Source organism: Phasianus colchicus, chromosome 20, assembly GCF_987193195.1.
Source record: "Phasianus colchicus chromosome 20, bPhaCol1.hap1.1, whole genome shotgun sequence".
In the NCBI taxonomy this organism is placed as follows: Eukaryota; Metazoa; Chordata; class Aves; order Galliformes; family Phasianidae; genus Phasianus; species Phasianus colchicus.
In genome coordinates, this window is record NC_143455.1 from 2,995,669 (window position 1) to 3,014,289 (window position 18,621).

Genomic DNA, 18,621 nt, shown 5'->3' on the forward strand with positions numbered 1-18,621 from the left:
CAGTCAAAACAAAGGAAACTTCAGAGGGAGACAGAGATGCATCAGGTGCTAATCCCAAATGAACAGGGAGGGGTGCTGCTGATGGACTTCAGGCTAAAACCAGGGAGCGCCAGGGAACGGGCTCATCCAGGACACACCAAGAAGAGGAAGGTGCTAATAGCCAGGCAAGAAACGCTTTGATTTGGAAACTCAAAGCTTTGGAAAGCTTTTATAGGATCCTTCTACATTTCTTTAAACCGATCGTGCAACTACCTGATTTTTCAAACACGCTGTATGGAACTCATCTCTGGCATTGAGAACAAGTTCTCTGATTCAGAAATGGCCTCGTAATAATCTGCTAGAGGAAGATGCAAAATAAATTTGCAAAGCTTTGAAAAAAGTGGACAACATTGAAAAGAATGGGAAAAACCACCAACGTGGAGAGAGCTGATCTGCATCTATCAAAGGTCATCTCCTCTAACTTGGTTCTGATTGACAGCTTATTAATAATGCTAGTTTTGTCATAAATCCAAGTTCTCACTACCTGCCCTCAGACATTTAATAAAGCATGTGTTTGGTAGGAAAAGTTTAGGCACGATGGCACAACAACAAAGAAAACCTGGTTTGGGGGCTACAGAAAAAAAACTACTGCTGCTCCCTCCTTACTGTTCAATTTCTTCACAGGGAAATAAAGAGAGCGGGCCCTGGGGAATTGTCAGCCTTCTGCTATTTTTCTTTTCTTCAGTAATCCACGTGTCTAACCATCATTTTCTCTTCATCAGAATCATAGAATGGCTTGGGTTGGAAGGGACCTCAAGGATCATCAAGTTCCAACCCCCCTGCCATAGGGATTAGCTTAAACTTTGCTCTGCTTTCTTCTGTTGCTTCAGTCCTTTTAAGAGATTTCTCTGTAGATTTCTTCAGAAACCACAACAGCTCTGAAAGGAATACAACAAGTAACATCACATAGCTTCAAATCCCTTCTTACTGCCACAGGAAGCAAAGAGTTTACTTGGGGTCTTACAGTCCAACGTGAAACATTCTTACTTCCACACTCAAAAATCCTGCAATAAACATCTCTCAGATGGAGAAACTTTGAATCAAGAATATTTACAAAGCTCACATAAACAAAAGATGATGCAAGTGGAAAAGCCCAGCACTCACAGGGTCAGCCAGAGCCAACCACACAAACCTCCCAGGTGCCAAATGAAAGCTGTTTGATGGGGCTGGGGGGCAGCAGGGGAAAGAAGGGTTGAGTTAATACTCGCAACTTGTTTCAGACACTGTGTCTCATGCGCATAAAATGATAATTGTTACTGCTCGACAGCCCTGAAACAAAATGTGGAGTTGATAAGCAGAAGGCTCCTCTTCACCCTGGAAGCTGGCAGCACGTCTCCAGCCACCCTCCTCCTCTCGACAGCACAGGTGTTGGGATAACCAGTTCCTCGTGGGTGTTTTTCTGCCTTTAAAAATGAATTACATTTTCAACTGAGCAAGCAAGCTAACACAGCCAATCTGTCTTGAGAGAAGAACAAGGTGTTGGATTCCTGACAACCAGTGCTGTGCATTCTTTCATAAAATTTTATTCGAAGTTTAAAAAAAAAAACCCACCCCAACTTACTTCTTCTTACTCCTTGCATCTAGATTATGGATCTTAAATATCAGTTCAAAAAACTGCAAATGTACAACAAACATCAGTTTGCTGATTGAACAGTGGACTACGAGAGCATTATTATGACTCTGATGGATTACATTCCTCCTTGGCCATCAGGTTAAAAACTGATCCATGTCCAGTGAACAATTTGCCTGGCTTCTCCCCTGGGTTCCAAGTACTGCCGACTGACCCGTTTCTGTAAGAACAATTGTAACAATGCTGGCTTCAGACCATAACTACAGCAACGCACGGCATCACCTACATGAGTGGAGCAGGATTTCAGAGCATTGCTGTATTTGTACAACAGAATCCCAGCATGGCTGAGGTGGGAAGGGACCTCTGGAGGTGATCTGGTCCAGCCCTGCAGGCTGAGCCAGCCCTGCACATACCTGAACACATCCATTATGGACACCTCCTCCTCATACTCCCTCACAGAACTTGAGAAACGTACAAAATGACTATGAAGTATAACAAAAATAAAGAGTGTTTTCAGCAGGAATGGAAGTGACTTAACCAGCACCACATGATTTTACAATAAAAATATACTACATCCACTCACTTTGGTAAACTTTCTTTGGAAGAGATGGCAGCAATTGTTTATTTAAGTAGGCTTATTAATTTTCTAGTATTCATTAAGCTGCTCTGTGAGTAGTGGTCTATCAAGTCATTACAGAATAGTAAAATATCAAAGATCACAATTATTCCTCTGTCAGTGCACAGATAGAAAATGGATTAAAGACAGGAAAGAAGGCCACTCTAGTTTGGCTTTGGTCTAGTGCCCATCTCTAGCACCCAAACGTTCATGGCAGTTAATACAGAAGATGATACCCAGGGTCCAAAAGTGGCAGCCAACTCAAATCCTCAGTTTCTCCATTTTTTAACACCAAACTTTTCCTTCCCACCCACTGAGGCTGCACTTCTATGGGATCACAGCTGTCAGGAGAGGCTGACATCAAAAGCCAAAGGCAGCCATCAGATCAGACCCCGAAGGGACAGGGATGTGAACTGTCCCCACATTTGTTCTCTCATTCTGACGAGGTTCTTGCTTTTTGCTCTCCAGCTTCAGCTCAGACATCCAGCCCAGTCTGCTTCCTTTCCAAGGTGCTATCAGTCAAATCCAACCACATCATTTTATCTCTCAGTTACTAAATTCAAACCATTTTAAACATCCTGCTTTCATCTTTATAGCTCTCTCCCACTTTTTAACCATGCTGCAGTTACAGAAGAATGTAGTTGACATATAAAACGCGCGTGTGATTCTTTTAACATTTTAATGCCATGTATTGTGCTGTAAACATCTCTTCATGTTTTATCTCTTCTCCCATAAATCAGAGGCTAGTATCTTAGAAGTCTCAAAAGTGACATGTTTTCTCCACAATATAAATGTAAGGCTCTACTCCTTGAAACTTGAGTCAGATTTCAAAAATCATCAAAAAAAAGAACAACCCAGAGCTAAGAAGCAGCAGCAGATTATCAGCTAACTTGATATTCCTCTCTCCCACTCCATTTCAATGACAGCATGAGCAAAATACACAAAAATACACAGGATGAGGTAAGTGTTCACCAGGCTATCACAAAACCAACGTCTTGATTACTCTTTGTTGTCACTTCTGTGGAACAACGTTGAAGTGAAATAACCTCTTCTACATCTATACCAGTGTATGTACCTGAAAGAGTCAGGAAAGCAGATTTTTTTTTAAAAAAGTGAAAAGCTAGGAATAATTACTTGTTTTATTCATGATTAACATGCAGTGTTTACTAGATTAAATCCCAAGACATAATTCCATTTCCTTACTATAACTGCAATTAAGAAGTCTGGTCTCTTATAATGGGATTTTCCAGTGCGTTTGTCTGACTCTGTAGTGTTGGAATGAAAATGTGATGGAATGAAAATGTGTCTCAAGCTATTCCTTGGTAAATAAATTAGTATTTTATTTTTTAAATCAAAACCACTATAAAATACCATTTCTTTCAAAAAGAAAGAACACCAATAGGGAACACCTGTCCAAAATAATTTCCAGTTGCTTCTACACTGGAAAAAAGAAAGATTGCCATTAAAAAAAAAAAAAGGAAGAAGAGGAAAGCAGTTTGAGCAGGTGGGACTGAAACGTGGTGACATGTTGTAGTACAACAACGAAGGGCTGAAGGATATAACACAGTGTTGTGTGATGTGGAAGAAAACTGGGGACCACTGGATTAGCATGCCACTAAAATGCTAGATGAGGTGAGACGTACAGCTCTGAAGTATTGTGATGGAGAGAAGTGAGGCAGAGGCAGAACTGCTGGGAGAGGACAAGAGAAACAAAACACCATCTTTTCCTCAGCACCTCCAGCAGGAATCAACTCCCACATAAGCTCCGTGCTCAAGACCCAACACTGATTCCAGGACAACCAAAGGATCCTCTGATACGTACCCAGATCATCAGAATGCATCACATCTTCCACGAGCCCGTTTCACCCGTTGCCCAGTATGACTTACTGCAGGGTGCTCCTCTTGAAGTTTTGTAAACAAAGTTCTTGAGTGACTTTCATGTAGAACACACACCGTGCTTTCTGCTAACGCAAGCCCAAGCTCAAGTACTTTTTATCTGTATTTGCCAGGATAATTTCAAATAATTCTCTCTCTATCATTTGTAAAATGAAAATACATTTCTAAAATAATTATCCAGTGTCACACAAATGTCATAAAAACATATTACCTCTGCTTGCATCACAAACTACAGCCAGAAGTTATGGGTTGTGAAAGGAACTGAATGTAAATGCAGCCCTTGGTTGATAATTCCCCCAACCGGGCTTCTATTATTCTCCATTGTTACAGTGCCACCACTTCTTATTAGGACAGTGAAGTTGGGTTAAAAATCTTCATTCCAGCTTTTGTGGTTAGACAAGAAAAACACTGAAAGAATGGCACACACCAACCCCAAATCAAGACGGCAAGTGATAATTAAAAGATCATTTTAGAGTATTTCCTTAAAAAAAATACCCACAAACCATGACTTGTTGCTCTCTGTGCAGCCCCACTGCCCCCCAATCAGTCCCCATGCTTCCAACTTCAGCTCAGCCTGCAGGGCAGCCCCAGCTCCCACCACACCGCGCCGATGCGATCGAGAGAAGGAAAAAAGCAAAACAAAACCCAGAACTGGAACATTCGTAAGTTTGGAACTGAGCATCCATGAGTATGACGGAATCTCTATTGCATTTCCACAGGATCAAGTTCTTCACATCCTGTCCTAAATCACGGGCAGGAATCTGACATAATCAACGCGCTGCCTTCCCACGGCATATTTGGGGACTGTAAATTGTGAATGCAGATTTATCAGGGAAATGAGGGGTGGGAAAGACGAGTTGCCCTTAAAGATTCACAGATTTATAGCAGTGCGGGAAGCGGAAAGACGGTTATCATATAAAGAGGTCCTTGAGGGACACGAGGAGCGGCGAGGGAAACATGAGTCATGAGCTGCCAGGGAAGGGGATGTGAGCTGGGAGAAATGGACAGAGCAAAGTAGCAATAAAAAGGAAGTTCCAAGTCAAACGTGCTCCTTCCCAGAGGTCAAGACACATACCCCAGCTTACAGTACTTACTGAAAATTAAATTCCCGGCCCATTCAGACACAAACAGCACCAATAGCAACGTCAGGAAAGGGATAATAATCAACTGAAAGGATCTATTGATAGACAAGGTCATAAACCACAGCTGTTTTCTTTTGCTTTGTTACCAACTCTGCTTTGTTTTCCTTAGTAAGAGTAGCTGCCTTCAAGGCCTGCCTAAATGGCCAAGTAAGAAACTAAAAAAGGCAAGGGTGCAAATTTAAAACACTCAGCCCCAATTGTGCAAAGGAGTTTTACACTTTGGGAGGCTGCAGTAAGCCTCCCTACACAGGGCACACAGTTGCCCTTACAGCAGTTGCCCATACAGTGAGATGGCACTAAGTAGCAAATTATGGACCCAGCCACAAAACAATCACACTTCCACCTTTCCTTTCCCATCCCAAACTCCATATTACAGTGTGGGCTTCCTGGTACAAATACGCCAAGAGTTTGAAAAGCAAGAGGCTAAAAAGGAAAAACACATCATCAGCAATACGTGGAAGCCAAAGAGAAAGAACACCAGCTTTCTGTGCTGGAATATTGCCTGTAGGAAGATGCATCTGAATCTCAAGAATGACATTACACAAGAGTGTCTGAACAAGAAATAATTCCCTTTTGAGTCCAGCAGTATCCAGGGTCAAAAGTAAAAGTAAATATGACAGTAAATATTTCAAAGGATTGACAGGTCCCAAAACAAATCTTTAAATATTAAAAAACCTGCAGAAAGGGAGAAAAACTATTTTTTATCTATTTTACCAAAGCACTTCACCTAACAACAGCTTTTCTGTCCAGATCTTCCTGTGTGAAACATGCATGAATGCATCCTTCATAAAGCACAGTGCAGCAGTCTTAAAATTACTTTTCAAGGGTACTTAAGTGTTTTCACCTAAATATCTCCAGGGCACCAAAAAAATGCAGCACCTTTCCTATTTTGCAGAGTAAACAGACACAAGGCTGGTGGCCATCCCTAATTCTAAACCCTGACAAGCAGCACCACCTGCACTACCTGAGTCAGAATAAGAGGTGTATTACAAGTGCAACCCTAAAGAGCACACAGGTGTCTGCACCTGAGGTGTTATGAGGTTTAAGCATCAATGAGGTTAACCCATGAGGGGCGTCTGCAGAAGGCAGCTCATAGCAAAGCTCCACTCCATCACAGGAGTGGATCTCTGCTCCATCACAGGAGTCCCAGCACTCAAGCCCCCAGCTGACTGCAGAACCCACAAAGCGCTAGCAAAGGTGTCACTGCCATTTCTTTTGCAGGCCATATTTGTAACTCCACTCTGCACCACAAGTTCACTAGTTCAGCTTTCCTCTGGGGCTTCGGAGGAGCGTAACAGCAACTCTGCTTCCCAGCTGGGCTGCAGAAGAGCTGAGAGATGCCACACATGAAAGGAAGCCAAGCTCAGGCAGCTACAACATCTGCAGCATAACACAGCTACCCAATGCTGACACTTTCAATGTGTTTTAGAGATGCACAGGAGATACCCTGATTCCAAGCTATAATTCAATTTTCTGAACACGGGCACAAACCCCACCAACATCTCACTCAATGAACAAGCAGCTCTGAGCCTTCCTTTAGACAGATCCCACAAGGTCATGCAATGCAGCATCCAAGCCCATCAGTCTGGAGCCCTGCTGGCTATTCCGATACTCCAATTACACCATTCTTCCTGTGTCATTTGCAGTGATCCACGCACGGTATTATCAAGATAAACATTGTTATTGGGAGGCTTAAAACCTCATCAACTCAATTCTGAATAAACACACCGTGCCTAGCAACTTCACTTTAATTCACAGACACGTCGCCCTTTCGTGGTGTCAGTTTTAACAGCCCAGGGCTGGGGCTGCAGCTGAAGGCACAGCACACCCTGCCATTCACTCCCACCAGGCAGCATTCCCAAAGCTGGGACAAAGCAGCTCACAGAGGGGCCGTGGCACTGACCTGATTGATGGAGTTGGCAGCGCAGGAAGCCAGGCCAGTTCCCAGAGAGGCGAGCAGGAAACAAGGCAGGTCAAACGGGACGGGGGCCATGGCAAAGCCAGCAGATGCCGTGCTTACCACCAGAGCTGCAACACAAGCAAGAGCACAGGTCAGAGCATCAACAAGAAACCATCTCCTTTATGCACATCACTACTGGTAAAGTCCTGAGGTGTTCATGTCCTGAAAGAATCCCAGTGCAGATTCACTTTTTGCTTCTTTTTTGGATCGAAGTAGCTCCAAGAACAAAGTACTGTTAACGCCAATGCTGCTTATGTAAGGCAAAGATGGGAGGGAGAACAGTCAGGGATGACATGAGAAACCCAGACCCATCAGCATATAATTAGAAGTGAGAATAAAACCACTGTACTTTTTGCTGTATGGATTGATATAGGAGCGTATTGCCTCATAACACACAAGGTATGTTTTTTCCCCAGTAGCCCACATACCATTGCAAAGTCTAACAGGAAAGAAAACAGTATGGAAAACTGCAGGCTGAGATGCATTTTATATCAAATTATAGAAGCGACTTAAGCAGAGCATAAAACCAAAAAGTATACAGAGATATGCAAACAACACCTGGTGCTCTCAGTAACCTTGCTGCATGAGCACTTGCTATGCTGTTTCCATGGGACATGCCCACCTCAGGCAGAAGGTACAATCACATCACCACACAGAGTTAGCAACACCTAAAGAAGTCCAAATTCCAGTGGATTAACAGAAATCCAGATCAGTTTTGTCATCCAAAATTATAACTTCAGCGTAGCACTGCAAATCACATCTTTAAAGTTTCAGTCCTAATACTGTAATCACCTAAATAATAGGTCATACAAAACTTGCATTTGGTAAGAAGTGGTACAAAATGAAAAACTTCTTGTATTATAAAAGACAGCACTTATTGAATTTCTTGCTTATGACCTTGAAACTTACAATCTAAAATTAATACAGTTATCAAACAAAGCAGTTAAAAAACATTTTGCGTGTAACTATGTTCCAGTCCTCAAATTAAAGGTATGCATTAAAGAATCCAAACGTTCTCATCTTCCCAATTCCTACAAAGCCTCCTATTTATCCAAAGTTAAGTGACAAATAAATAACCTTTGCTGACTGAAAATACTGGGATTACTGCTGAGTAGTGTTACTTGAGATGAAAAAGTAAATGACATGGCAGGGATCTGTCAGCAAGGATGTACATGCAAAGCACTGCTTTCCAGAACTTTGCCTACATAAGAATATTAGGATTTAATCATAAAACGATGCTGAAGATGACTTGCTGCTCGTCAAAACTTTCCTCCAAATATTAAAATCCATCAGCAGCCGAATATTATGATAATAATGTATCTAATATTGTTATAAACATGACTTAGCCTCGTGACAGACTCACATGATGGCTGTTACACAAGCTGTCTGCAAGTGTGAGGCTTACAAGCAGCAAAGCCGATGGCTTTGCCTCCCCACACCAGCACCTGGCTCTCCCCTCTGCTCCTTTCAGCTGCTCCTAAGCCACCACGAACCTGTGATGAAGCCTCATCCCTCTGAGCAGCTGTGAAATCACAGAAGAGCCTGTAATCCCCAGGCAGACTAACAGACATACAGGACTGTTGTTTCTGAGTGCTGCACCCCAATTCTTCAGGAGTCAGAGGCACAGCATCCTGCTTCCACAGCTTCTAAACTCCCATCCTTCATAGCAGAGAGTACAAGAAAATATTAAACTCATTGGGTTTACAACCAATTTTAAAAAATACACCCCAAAGAGGAGAGTAAAACAGTAGCATTTGTATTACTAAGAGTGATTGCATTCATGTTTTGGCATAATAAATCACCCTTCCACTTCTAGACAAGAATTTAATTAAAACTTATCTTAGAGAGCACTTTACACCAATTTGTTATGGGAAAACACCAACTCATTTATTGAAGAGGAAAGGAGGAGCAGATTGGCAAACAGGCAGTGTAACATTACCATACACTGACCTCACAGAGATCCTCATACAGTACAGATACAGCGCTAATTAACGTCCCAATTGATTTCTCCAGATTAATTTCAGCCAGATATTTCAGTGCGACTTATCGCGATCCTGTTACAAAGAGGCTGCAGAACATCTTCACACACAGCCAGCTCCAACAGGTACTTTGGCTGGCCAGGCTGTGCTCTGAACACAAGGCTTACTGCTTGTCTCACGTCCTGCAGTTTGAATGCAACACATTGAGAGCAAATAAGAAAACGTTCCCTTTGCATGGAGAAGTTTATTTTCCTCTACTGTGAGAGCAATAATTTACTCTTCTACTTTCTTGGTAGAGGAAAAGTATATTTAACTGAGATCACATCAAGGGAATGAGGTCATTGACTGTTTGTTTTTTAATCTCTGTTAGTTTAGTGCTTTAGGGACCAAATTAACTTCACCTTATTATAGAATAGCTGAAATCGATCCTTTCAAGATTTGTTGATGAGAGCTGGCATTATCTTCAAAAAGCAGCCAGGATTTAAACTTATGATCTCAACCTAAACCTGACTTCACGTCTTTTAAACATCTTCACCAGCAATTAACAAGGCACATTTGTCTATGACTTCAATTTAAATGAAAACAAAAATGCTAATGCACTGGTGCAAAAAAAAAAAAAAGTGAATAATGGTGTTTCCAGCAATAACACATTCAAAAGTCTACAGTGCACTGTATTCTCTGCATTCCTTTTCAGTTTCGTTGTAGTGTAATCTGCCTTTATAACTCTGTATTTATAGCATGCAAATCACTGCACTATATTTTGTTTACCTCCTATTAAAAAGTAGCCAAGCCAAAATAAATGGGTAAGAAATCCAAAGCAAACCAATTCAGCTTTAGATTTCCCTTCTGTCCCTGCACTGATGACACACCAGCATACATGGAAGAACAAAAGCAAATGGATTTCTATTTTAAGACACAAGTTCCTTGTTGTATTACAAGAGTTTAGGTACTCCTATAAGGGACACTACCTGTAAAAGGAGCACCTTTCCAAGAGCTGATGGAATTCCTCAAGTGTCACACGTTGCTTTCAGGGAAGCTAAAGGCAGGAGAAAGCTTATCTACGTTTTGTTACAGACCCACAGACTACAGACAGCCCAGCTCTTGAAGCAAACAAATTTGGGACACTCATTTGAAACAAATCATCTCATATAAAATTCAAGTGCAATACCACAAGGCAAACAGCAATCAGCTCTCACTGTTGAGCAACTTTAAAATGCATGGAAAAACTGCAATAATAGTTTATTTTTCTTCCTTTAGTTTTCTTTGTAGTAACTGCTAGTAAAATATCACTATCAAGCTTTGTTTCTTTGATAGGATAATAGTTACTGCTTTAATAACCAGAGAATGAAAACTACTGTGACAGACTTGTAAGATATATTTCGGACTAAAAATACACATAGACTTCTAACAATCAATACAAGGAACACTGATAAATCTTTCTCAAAGTTTCTGGCTGTATTAAAGCCACAATTTAAAGAATAAATTTTGCTCTCGGTTGAAGCAGAAACATTCTGGAACTCCACTAAAGCAAATGGATTTTTTTTTTTTTTTTTACTAGGGCAGCTGCAAGCAGGCTTTCAGCCCATGCACACACAGACACCTTATTTAGTCATAGACACTCCACCACTTGGCAGCTCAGCAATGCTCAGAATCATTATGCAAAGCTGGATAACCATCATCTTCATTTTGCAGATAGGTGATGGATGCAGGGATGAAGCAGGGTGTTAATGAGCGCAGTGCCAGGCAGGAGCACATATCCCCAGTCCTCATTTCCACTTCAGGGTGTCTGTGCAGGGGGATCACTACTACTATACAGACAAATCCATACGTAAGCAATACATCTAATAAGCTCTGGTTGATTTCTAGTAAATAAAATAGGATTGTTCTCTTAAAGGAGGATGCAAAAAAGAATTGAGAACAAGAGCACAGATTCTTCCAACTCTCCTGTTACGAGGAATTTTGGCCCCTGACTTGGGAACATCCAGATCTTCCTTCCTGAGGAAGGAGCTACCAACAATTAGATAGCAGCAGAACAACCCATAAATCTCTGCCTTAAAAACAAACACCAAACAACTCCATGGGCTTCCTCAGAGCACTGATTCCACCAGCCCTGGAGTCAGCCCATAGCACACACAGCACCCAGGCAAGGACAAAGCACAACAGGTTCCATTCTGATCTGACTGTGGTAAACCCTGGAATGATTCTATTAAAGATGACAAATGACTCCAGAATTACCAAGGTATGAACACCCCAAGGCTTGCCTTTTTGAACTCTCTCCTAAGGTACAGATCATCATTCTTATGTAACATGAATAGGATTGTGGGTTGAACTCTCTGAGACACAACCAAACATCTCACATCCTCAGTGAGAGCAACACAGCAAAGCAGACTTTAGAAAGTTTCCAGATACCTTAGTGTTTGCAGAAATAGTAACATACTTCCATAGAAGCAAAAGAGGGTTTTTGTCAGATCCACAAAGAAGCTTTTCAGCAGAAAGGACGGGAGCAAAGCCAGTTATTACCCATCTCTGGGTGGTTTTTAGAACAGAACAACACGAATGATACACCTGAAGTTGGTCCTGCCCTGGGAAAAACCAGCTTAGGTGGCCTCCTAAAGTCACTCAGAGGCCTCTGTGACTCATGGATGCTGTGTACACAGAACCAAAGCAAGCAATCCAGCCCAGAATCCAGCCAGTGAGATATGAAACAAGGCTTCCGTAATCAGAATAGAAATAAAACATTCATCATATGTTAATGGATTAACTGTTAGCGTGTATTTTGGGGAAAAAAATACCAAATTTCTAAAATGATTTTGAAGAGTTAGGAAACAGAAGTGCTTTGCAACGTGACACTATAAAATCTGAAAACTTTAGGAGGAAGGACTCTGGGTAAAAAGCAAGCAGTTAAACCATAAATGTGTAAAACAGTCACTAGATGCAAATTTATGTGTTTAAGAGGTCAAATGAAAACGTTCGCTGTATATTAAAATATGGGATAAAGGTAATTAAACACCTGAAACATCAGAGTATTAGCATGTCTTTACCAAAAATTGCAGGTTGGTATCACAGTAGTAGGAGAAACAAGAGCCAGGACTCAACAATTCCAGGCACAGCCCAAGAGAAGCTGAAGACACAGCCCCACAATGAGCTTGCAATGTAGATAAAAACACCACAGCTGTTCAGAAATCTGCAATTCCGTTTACAGCTGGCTGATGATACACACCCACTCCTCAGACCTGCACTACACAAAATGCTGTAATGCCAACCAGTCATCATCACCAGGAGAGCAAAGTGCAAGGCAGCCCTCAGTACAGGAGCAACAACGAGGTTCACAAAGCACAGCTCACTAAGGACACTCACTGTTCTGCACACAGTGCCTTCGTCACACTTCCCCCACATTCAAAACCAAAGTTGAGCTTCCCTGCTCAGCTCACTTCAGCTTTCATCTGCAACCACAGGGGAAAACACTACATGAAGTTTAAGGGGATGAGAGAACCTGAAATTCTTAATGTGCTCACATTATGAATGATTAGAATTACTGCAGTGCCATACTTCTTTCTGCTTTTCTCAGCTCCACGTGAGCTTTGTGATAAAGCTGAAAACAATTAAATTTATAATTCTGAACACTTATCAGGCAGATGCACTCACTTCCCAAGTGCCAGGATGGTAAGAGACAGCTGTTCAGCCAGCAGAGAATGCAGGGATGGAAACCAAACCCAAGAAGGTAGATTACACGACGAGTAATTAAAAGTCCCCTAATCATTTCTTATGGCAAAGGAATACAAACAAGAAAAATCTTTCCCTGTTGGGAAGGCAGTTACTAATGGCAGAGTCCTATGAACTATAGTTTACATGAGGCAGGAGGGTATGGTAATAACTAAGCTCATTTCCTTTCAAAGGTGAATTACAGTTCAGAACACAAACAAACACGCTCTTTACTTCAGCAGCGGGAAAAGATGGGGGCACAAGGAAGTCCCATTTTAGCATAATGCACAGTTTGTTTTTTTGTTATTTTATACTCTAAAGAGTGTAAATAAAGAGCCCGCCAAAACCAACACACAGGATATGAGATCTATCAGAACTCCATGGGTGAAGGGAATTGGGTTGTGTGCCATTTGCAAAAATAAAAGTGACCTCAGAGAATCTATTTTCTTTTTTAATAAAAGAAATAAATAAACCAAAGACCTCCACCACCAGACTCTGTACAGAATATGGATTTGCCCACACGATAACACAACTCAGATAAAAAACTAAAACCATTTTCTAACTCCACACATTACACCCAATATTCTTCCTTCTTGCCTCCCACGCTACCCTACAACCCAAAGGCCAACAGAACTCTTCTCCTACAAACCCCTCTGCATCCAAATTCCAACTTACACTTTCATATTCCCTAATTTCTATAAAATCTCCCTGCCAAATACACGAAGATCACAACATAGAGAAATTAACTTTTTCTTGCATCTTTATACCTTCTTCACAGCTGCAAAGCTCATCCCCTTGGCTCCCTATGAAATGAATGAAATTTTGTAACCTTCACCTTCCCCAGCTTTCCAGTAACACCACACTTAAAAACAGAACAGCATTCCGTTGCCTGCAATGTTGTCTTCAGCATTTAAACAAGAACTACTAGAAGCTGTTCTGAAGTTTGGTAGCAACAGTGAGGTTATACAAAGAGAGTGCAGAAAAAAGACACTCTTTCACCCAAGAGCTGTTGTTGAAACTCCTGCTCTGAGAAGCACCAGTGTGACACAGAGCTTCCCTCTAAGGAATAACAGCAAATTTAAGAATGAATGTTTAAAGAATTTAAAACAAGAGCTGATTCTTCCTTTCCTCCTCAAAATTGGATGCTCTATCACAGAATTTTACCTTTTTATTCTGGACCTATTGAGGATTATTATTTTTTTCTAATTTAATCCTACTTCAATAACTAGCACAGGCTTCAAGCTCACATAAAACAGTCACTTGAACAAAATCACCACGTTGAAAAGGTGCCAAGAGCTAATTATTCACGTAGCCCTTATGTATTATCCGTGGTAAGCACTACAGAAACAAAACACTGCTAAAAATTTAACAGCACAGTAGGGAGAAGACAGATCAGTATCACACTGTAACAAGATGGAAAGTGCAGCAATGACAGCAGAGCAGCAAGGTCCTAGGCTGCAGCAAGTGGGGACTTGCTCAACTGCAGCAGCTGTGGGCACAGAAATAAAGGAAGAAAACTGCTTACCTTTGAAAGGCCCCAGGTACAGAGAGATCTCCAACAAGACCTCCTGACCTCCATTGTACTTAAATAAGGCCTGGGAAGGGCTGCATCCTGGTTCCACCCCTTCCAGTCACTCAGCTGCATTGCACACACCTGAGCTCCCCTGGGTTGGCTCTGCCTTCCCACCAGGTGCTCAATCACTGCTTCAAGCTGTGACTTAACATTTCCACTACACACACACAAAGAAGAGGCGACAATTTTGACTGCACATGTCACAAAGCTGCTGCAAAACCTGAAGTACGATAATCCTGAGAATTGATGAATGTGTCAGTAGGAGTTTTATATGCCTAAATCTGAAATCACCAAGGCTATTAATAAAGCTTAATCAGTTTAGTGAAGTCCAAAAGATGAGATGTCTCACCAACACTGAGAACTAGAAGGCTTCTTCAGCGGAGGAAAATTTAAATGGCCATTGTACACTGTATGTGGTCAGTACAATTTCACCATGAAAAACAGTGAAAACACATACAGCAGAACAAAAATGTTCAGAAAGTAAACTGAATTCAGGATTTTTGTCATAACAAATTGTTATGGCAAAGAATAACAGCTTTATTATCAAGAATCTATTTCAATCTCAGAAACAGCACCACAGTAGGGACTTAAGAATATTTCTGTTCTTGGCCTTGATAGAGATAAAATGCAAGGCTTTGGTCATATCATTACATATAACCCTACATATAACACTAGCACTTCTCAAAGAAATCATTTATAGCTATTGTGTATTACTATTGGAATAAATAAATGTAGTTAGACTACAAGGCAATTGCTAAAACTGCTGCTTTGAAGGTACAATTCCATTATGGACTACACAGATTAGTTTTGCCTTATTTCAGAAAACATAATTGATCATGCCCAAATTTTTTCCTTTTTAAACTATGAAATTTTTCAAATTGTCTTTTCTTCGTACTGCTAATATGATATGATATTAAATATGTAAATATGTAAATATTTAGCTGTACTAAAATAGAAGGTAAGTAAATAAGACAGGAGGATGGTAAACTTAAGAAAATCGGCCTTATCTTAATGCAGTGCAGATTACTTCCTAATCCAGTATTACATTATTTTTTTGTATCAACATTCGCCTATGATCCCAGAAAGCTAGCTAATGGTATAACACAAGCTCCTCCTCGATGTAAATAAATTTAACGGGCAAAGAATTATTTGCTCTAAATTATTTTTCCCTGCACACATTTGATGGAATTGACTCAGGTACTTTGTGTCACCCAAGTGGAAATTATCACAGAAAAACATACACAGTATCATTAACATAGTAGAGAACTCCAAATATCAAGGAGGATGTACAGAAGTGAAAAAATAACCAGTAGTACCTGTTAGCTTAATTTTGGACAAACGTGCCAGAATTCCTGGCAAATCATCCAGCCGTAGCTTCATTTCTCTCCATTGCCCTTCTTCTTTGGATTTTGCTGCTAGTGGCGTGGCTGGGTCTCCAATTTCTGCAGCTGACTTAATTTCTCTCAACTCAGACAAAGGTTGATGAACAGGTGAAATTGGCGTAATCTTGTGTATAACCTTTCTTTCTTGATCCAATTGACTCTCACGGAATGGAGACACAACTGAATCTGACTTCGGTTTCACTTGCTGGCTGAGGTCTTTGTTGTACTGTGTTACATACTAGATAGAATGATAAATTTTAACATGATTAATTAAGAAGATATTTTTGTCAACTTCACGTTGTTATCATCACCGATATTAGTGCTACATTATTCTTCTTAATGATTATTACTTCCTATGGTGACATGACTGAATTAGCCTGAATTTCACACCTATTTTGTGGACAAAAAAAGTTTCTTAGCTTGGACAAGATACAAAAGAGGCATCTTTCCATTTCACAACTATCTCAATGACATTTACTTAACTTTGAAGAACTTCTTCTAAACAAACTCCCTTTTTCCTTCTACTTTCAACAGCAAATTTTTCTTAACGCATTTTTAAAACCATTAGAGAGTATCATCTGATTCATGAATGATTAATTCAGGTATATGCAAAGAGGTACACATAGGTATGTAATAACTCCAGTCTCCCAAAATAAGTACTCAACTTTCTACATCTTTATAAGAAATGAATGATTGTCTTAACATAATTTTAACAAATAGAAAATGTAAAATTAATTCAATTTCCTGTTTCCCAGCAGAAGATGAGTACCACACTCCACAGGCACAAAGGCCCCCTGTCAGGAGAGGACATGGGGCAACATACAGCATTATCCTCACTGCAGCAGGCCTTCTCCAACTTCAGATGTTACAGATCTCAACTGCTTAGCCCTTCAATGCAGAAAAGGAGATGCTTGCCTGATCTGGCCAGATACGAGAAATATATTTTTTTTTCCTAAACCACTCTCCAATATTAACTCATCACATGAGACAAAACTTAACATAAGCCAGCAGTGTGCCCTTGCAGCTCAGAAAGCAAATGGTATCCTGGGCTCCATCAGAAGAGGGGTGGCAGCAGGGACAGGGAGGTGATTGTCCCTCTCTGCTCAGCCTTTGTGAGGCCCCATCTGGAGTACTGTGTCCAGGTCTGGGGCCCCCAGTACAAGACAGACAGGGAGCTTTTGGAGAGGGTCCAGAGGAAGGCCACAAAGATGATCAGAGAGCTGGAGCACCTCCCCTACGAGGACAGGCTGAGGGAGCTGGGCTTGTTCAGCCTGGAAAAGAGAAAGCTGCATACTGACCTCATTGCAGCCTTCCAGTACCTAAATAAAGCCTATGAACAGGAGGGGAGTCAACTCTTTACAAGGGTAGATAATGGCAGGACAAGGGGAAATGGTTTTAAGTTGAAGGAAGGAAGATTTAGGTTGGACATCAGGAGGAAGTTCTTCACAGAGAGAATGGTGAGCTGGAACACGCTGCCCAGAGAGGCTGTGGATGCCCTGTCCTTGGAGGTGTTCAAGGCCAGGATGGGGAGCTGGACAGCCTAGTCTAGTATTAAATGTGGAGGTTGGTGACCCTGCTGTGGCAGGGGGTTGTGAAGACTGATGATCTTTGAGGTTCCTTCTGACCCAAGCCATTCTATGATCCTATGATACTTAAAGAATAAGAAATATAGAATAAATACATTCCATGACTTACCATTCGTCTAAGAAAGTTAAAGTACTGAAATGTAATCAGTCTGTCATTAGGCGCTCGGCACAGGTGCACAAACTGACATGGGACTTGCCGAATTCCTGTTTTCTTCAAGTGCCAGACAAATATCCCTATTGAAAGGAATGAAGAGAACATCAGTTTCAGTTCCTCCTCTTACCTGTAACTCAGCTTGCAGCATGTCACCTGATGGGACACTGCATCACAAGAAATGAGAACCAGGCCACTCAAACAGGGGAGCGAGGAGTCCCGATGGGTGAGCTAAAAGCACAGGGCATGGGGCTTTACTTCCAAGTTTACCCACCCCGCACCGACACGCACTGCTAAACTTGTCTCCTTCCTCCTGCACTTCACAATCATCTCAAATACGAGCAGCTTTCAAAGAAAGCAGCAGGCACAAGGCAGGACGCTGACACCGAGACCTGTGCCCTGTACGTTAAAAGCCTGCGTTTAACTTCACAGAGATGAGGACGGGGTCAGTCAGGAACGCTACTAAACGACGCGACCCCGAAGGGCAGAATCAGCCCCGGCCGCTTCGCACTGAGACACCTCACAGGAGCCGGGACAGCCGGGGAACACACACCAACCAACTGCCCCCGGAGCTCCCACATCCCCGGCCCCCAGCTTTGCCCTCCCCGAGGTACCTGCCAGCGCCTGGGGCGGGCTGCAGCAGCGGGCAGCACTCATGACCGCGCCGCTGCTCCCGCCGCCCTCTCCTCTCACCGCCTGGGCGCCGCCATGTTGCCCGCTCTGACCTCTAAATAACTTCCGGGTCGGCACTTCCGGTGGGGGGGGGTCCGTGTCATACGTGAAAGAAAAACGGCAGAGTGAGGTGCGGTAAAAATGAACATGAATTGCAGCTGGGCTGCTGAGCACATTCTTGTTCACAACATCACCCCAGTGTTTAAAACGAAGAACCAGAACACGCTGGTATTTAGCTGCTGAAGGCATTTCGGGAAGTTGCAATCAGCTGCGTGTTGCACGAGGTGACATTTCAGGTCGCGTTGCAGGGGCTGATGCTCCCCAGTGCTGTCTGCCTTCACTTGCAGCAGAGC

The 18,621-nt window shown here is 41.9% G+C and overlaps 1 protein-coding gene across 1 annotated transcript in view; it reads right to left on the minus strand.

Moving 5' to 3' along the window:
• Positions 1-18,331, minus strand: part of COX10 (cytochrome c oxidase assembly factor heme A:farnesyltransferase COX10) — a 96,233-nt gene extending 77,902 nt beyond the window's left edge. Inside the window, exons 1-4 of the mRNA XM_031599182.2 lie at positions 18,211-18,331; positions 17,555-17,679; positions 15,794-16,097; positions 7,167-7,291 (exon numbers count right to left, since the gene is read on the minus strand). Of these exons, the coding sequence (XP_031455042.2) occupies positions 7,167-7,291; positions 15,794-16,097; positions 17,555-17,679; positions 18,211-18,253 (597 nt within the window). The 5' untranslated portion in view covers positions 18,254-18,331. The remainder of the gene's footprint in view (positions 1-7,166; positions 7,292-15,793; positions 16,098-17,554; positions 17,680-18,210) is intronic.
• Between the last annotated feature and the right edge of the window lie 290 nt (positions 18,332-18,621).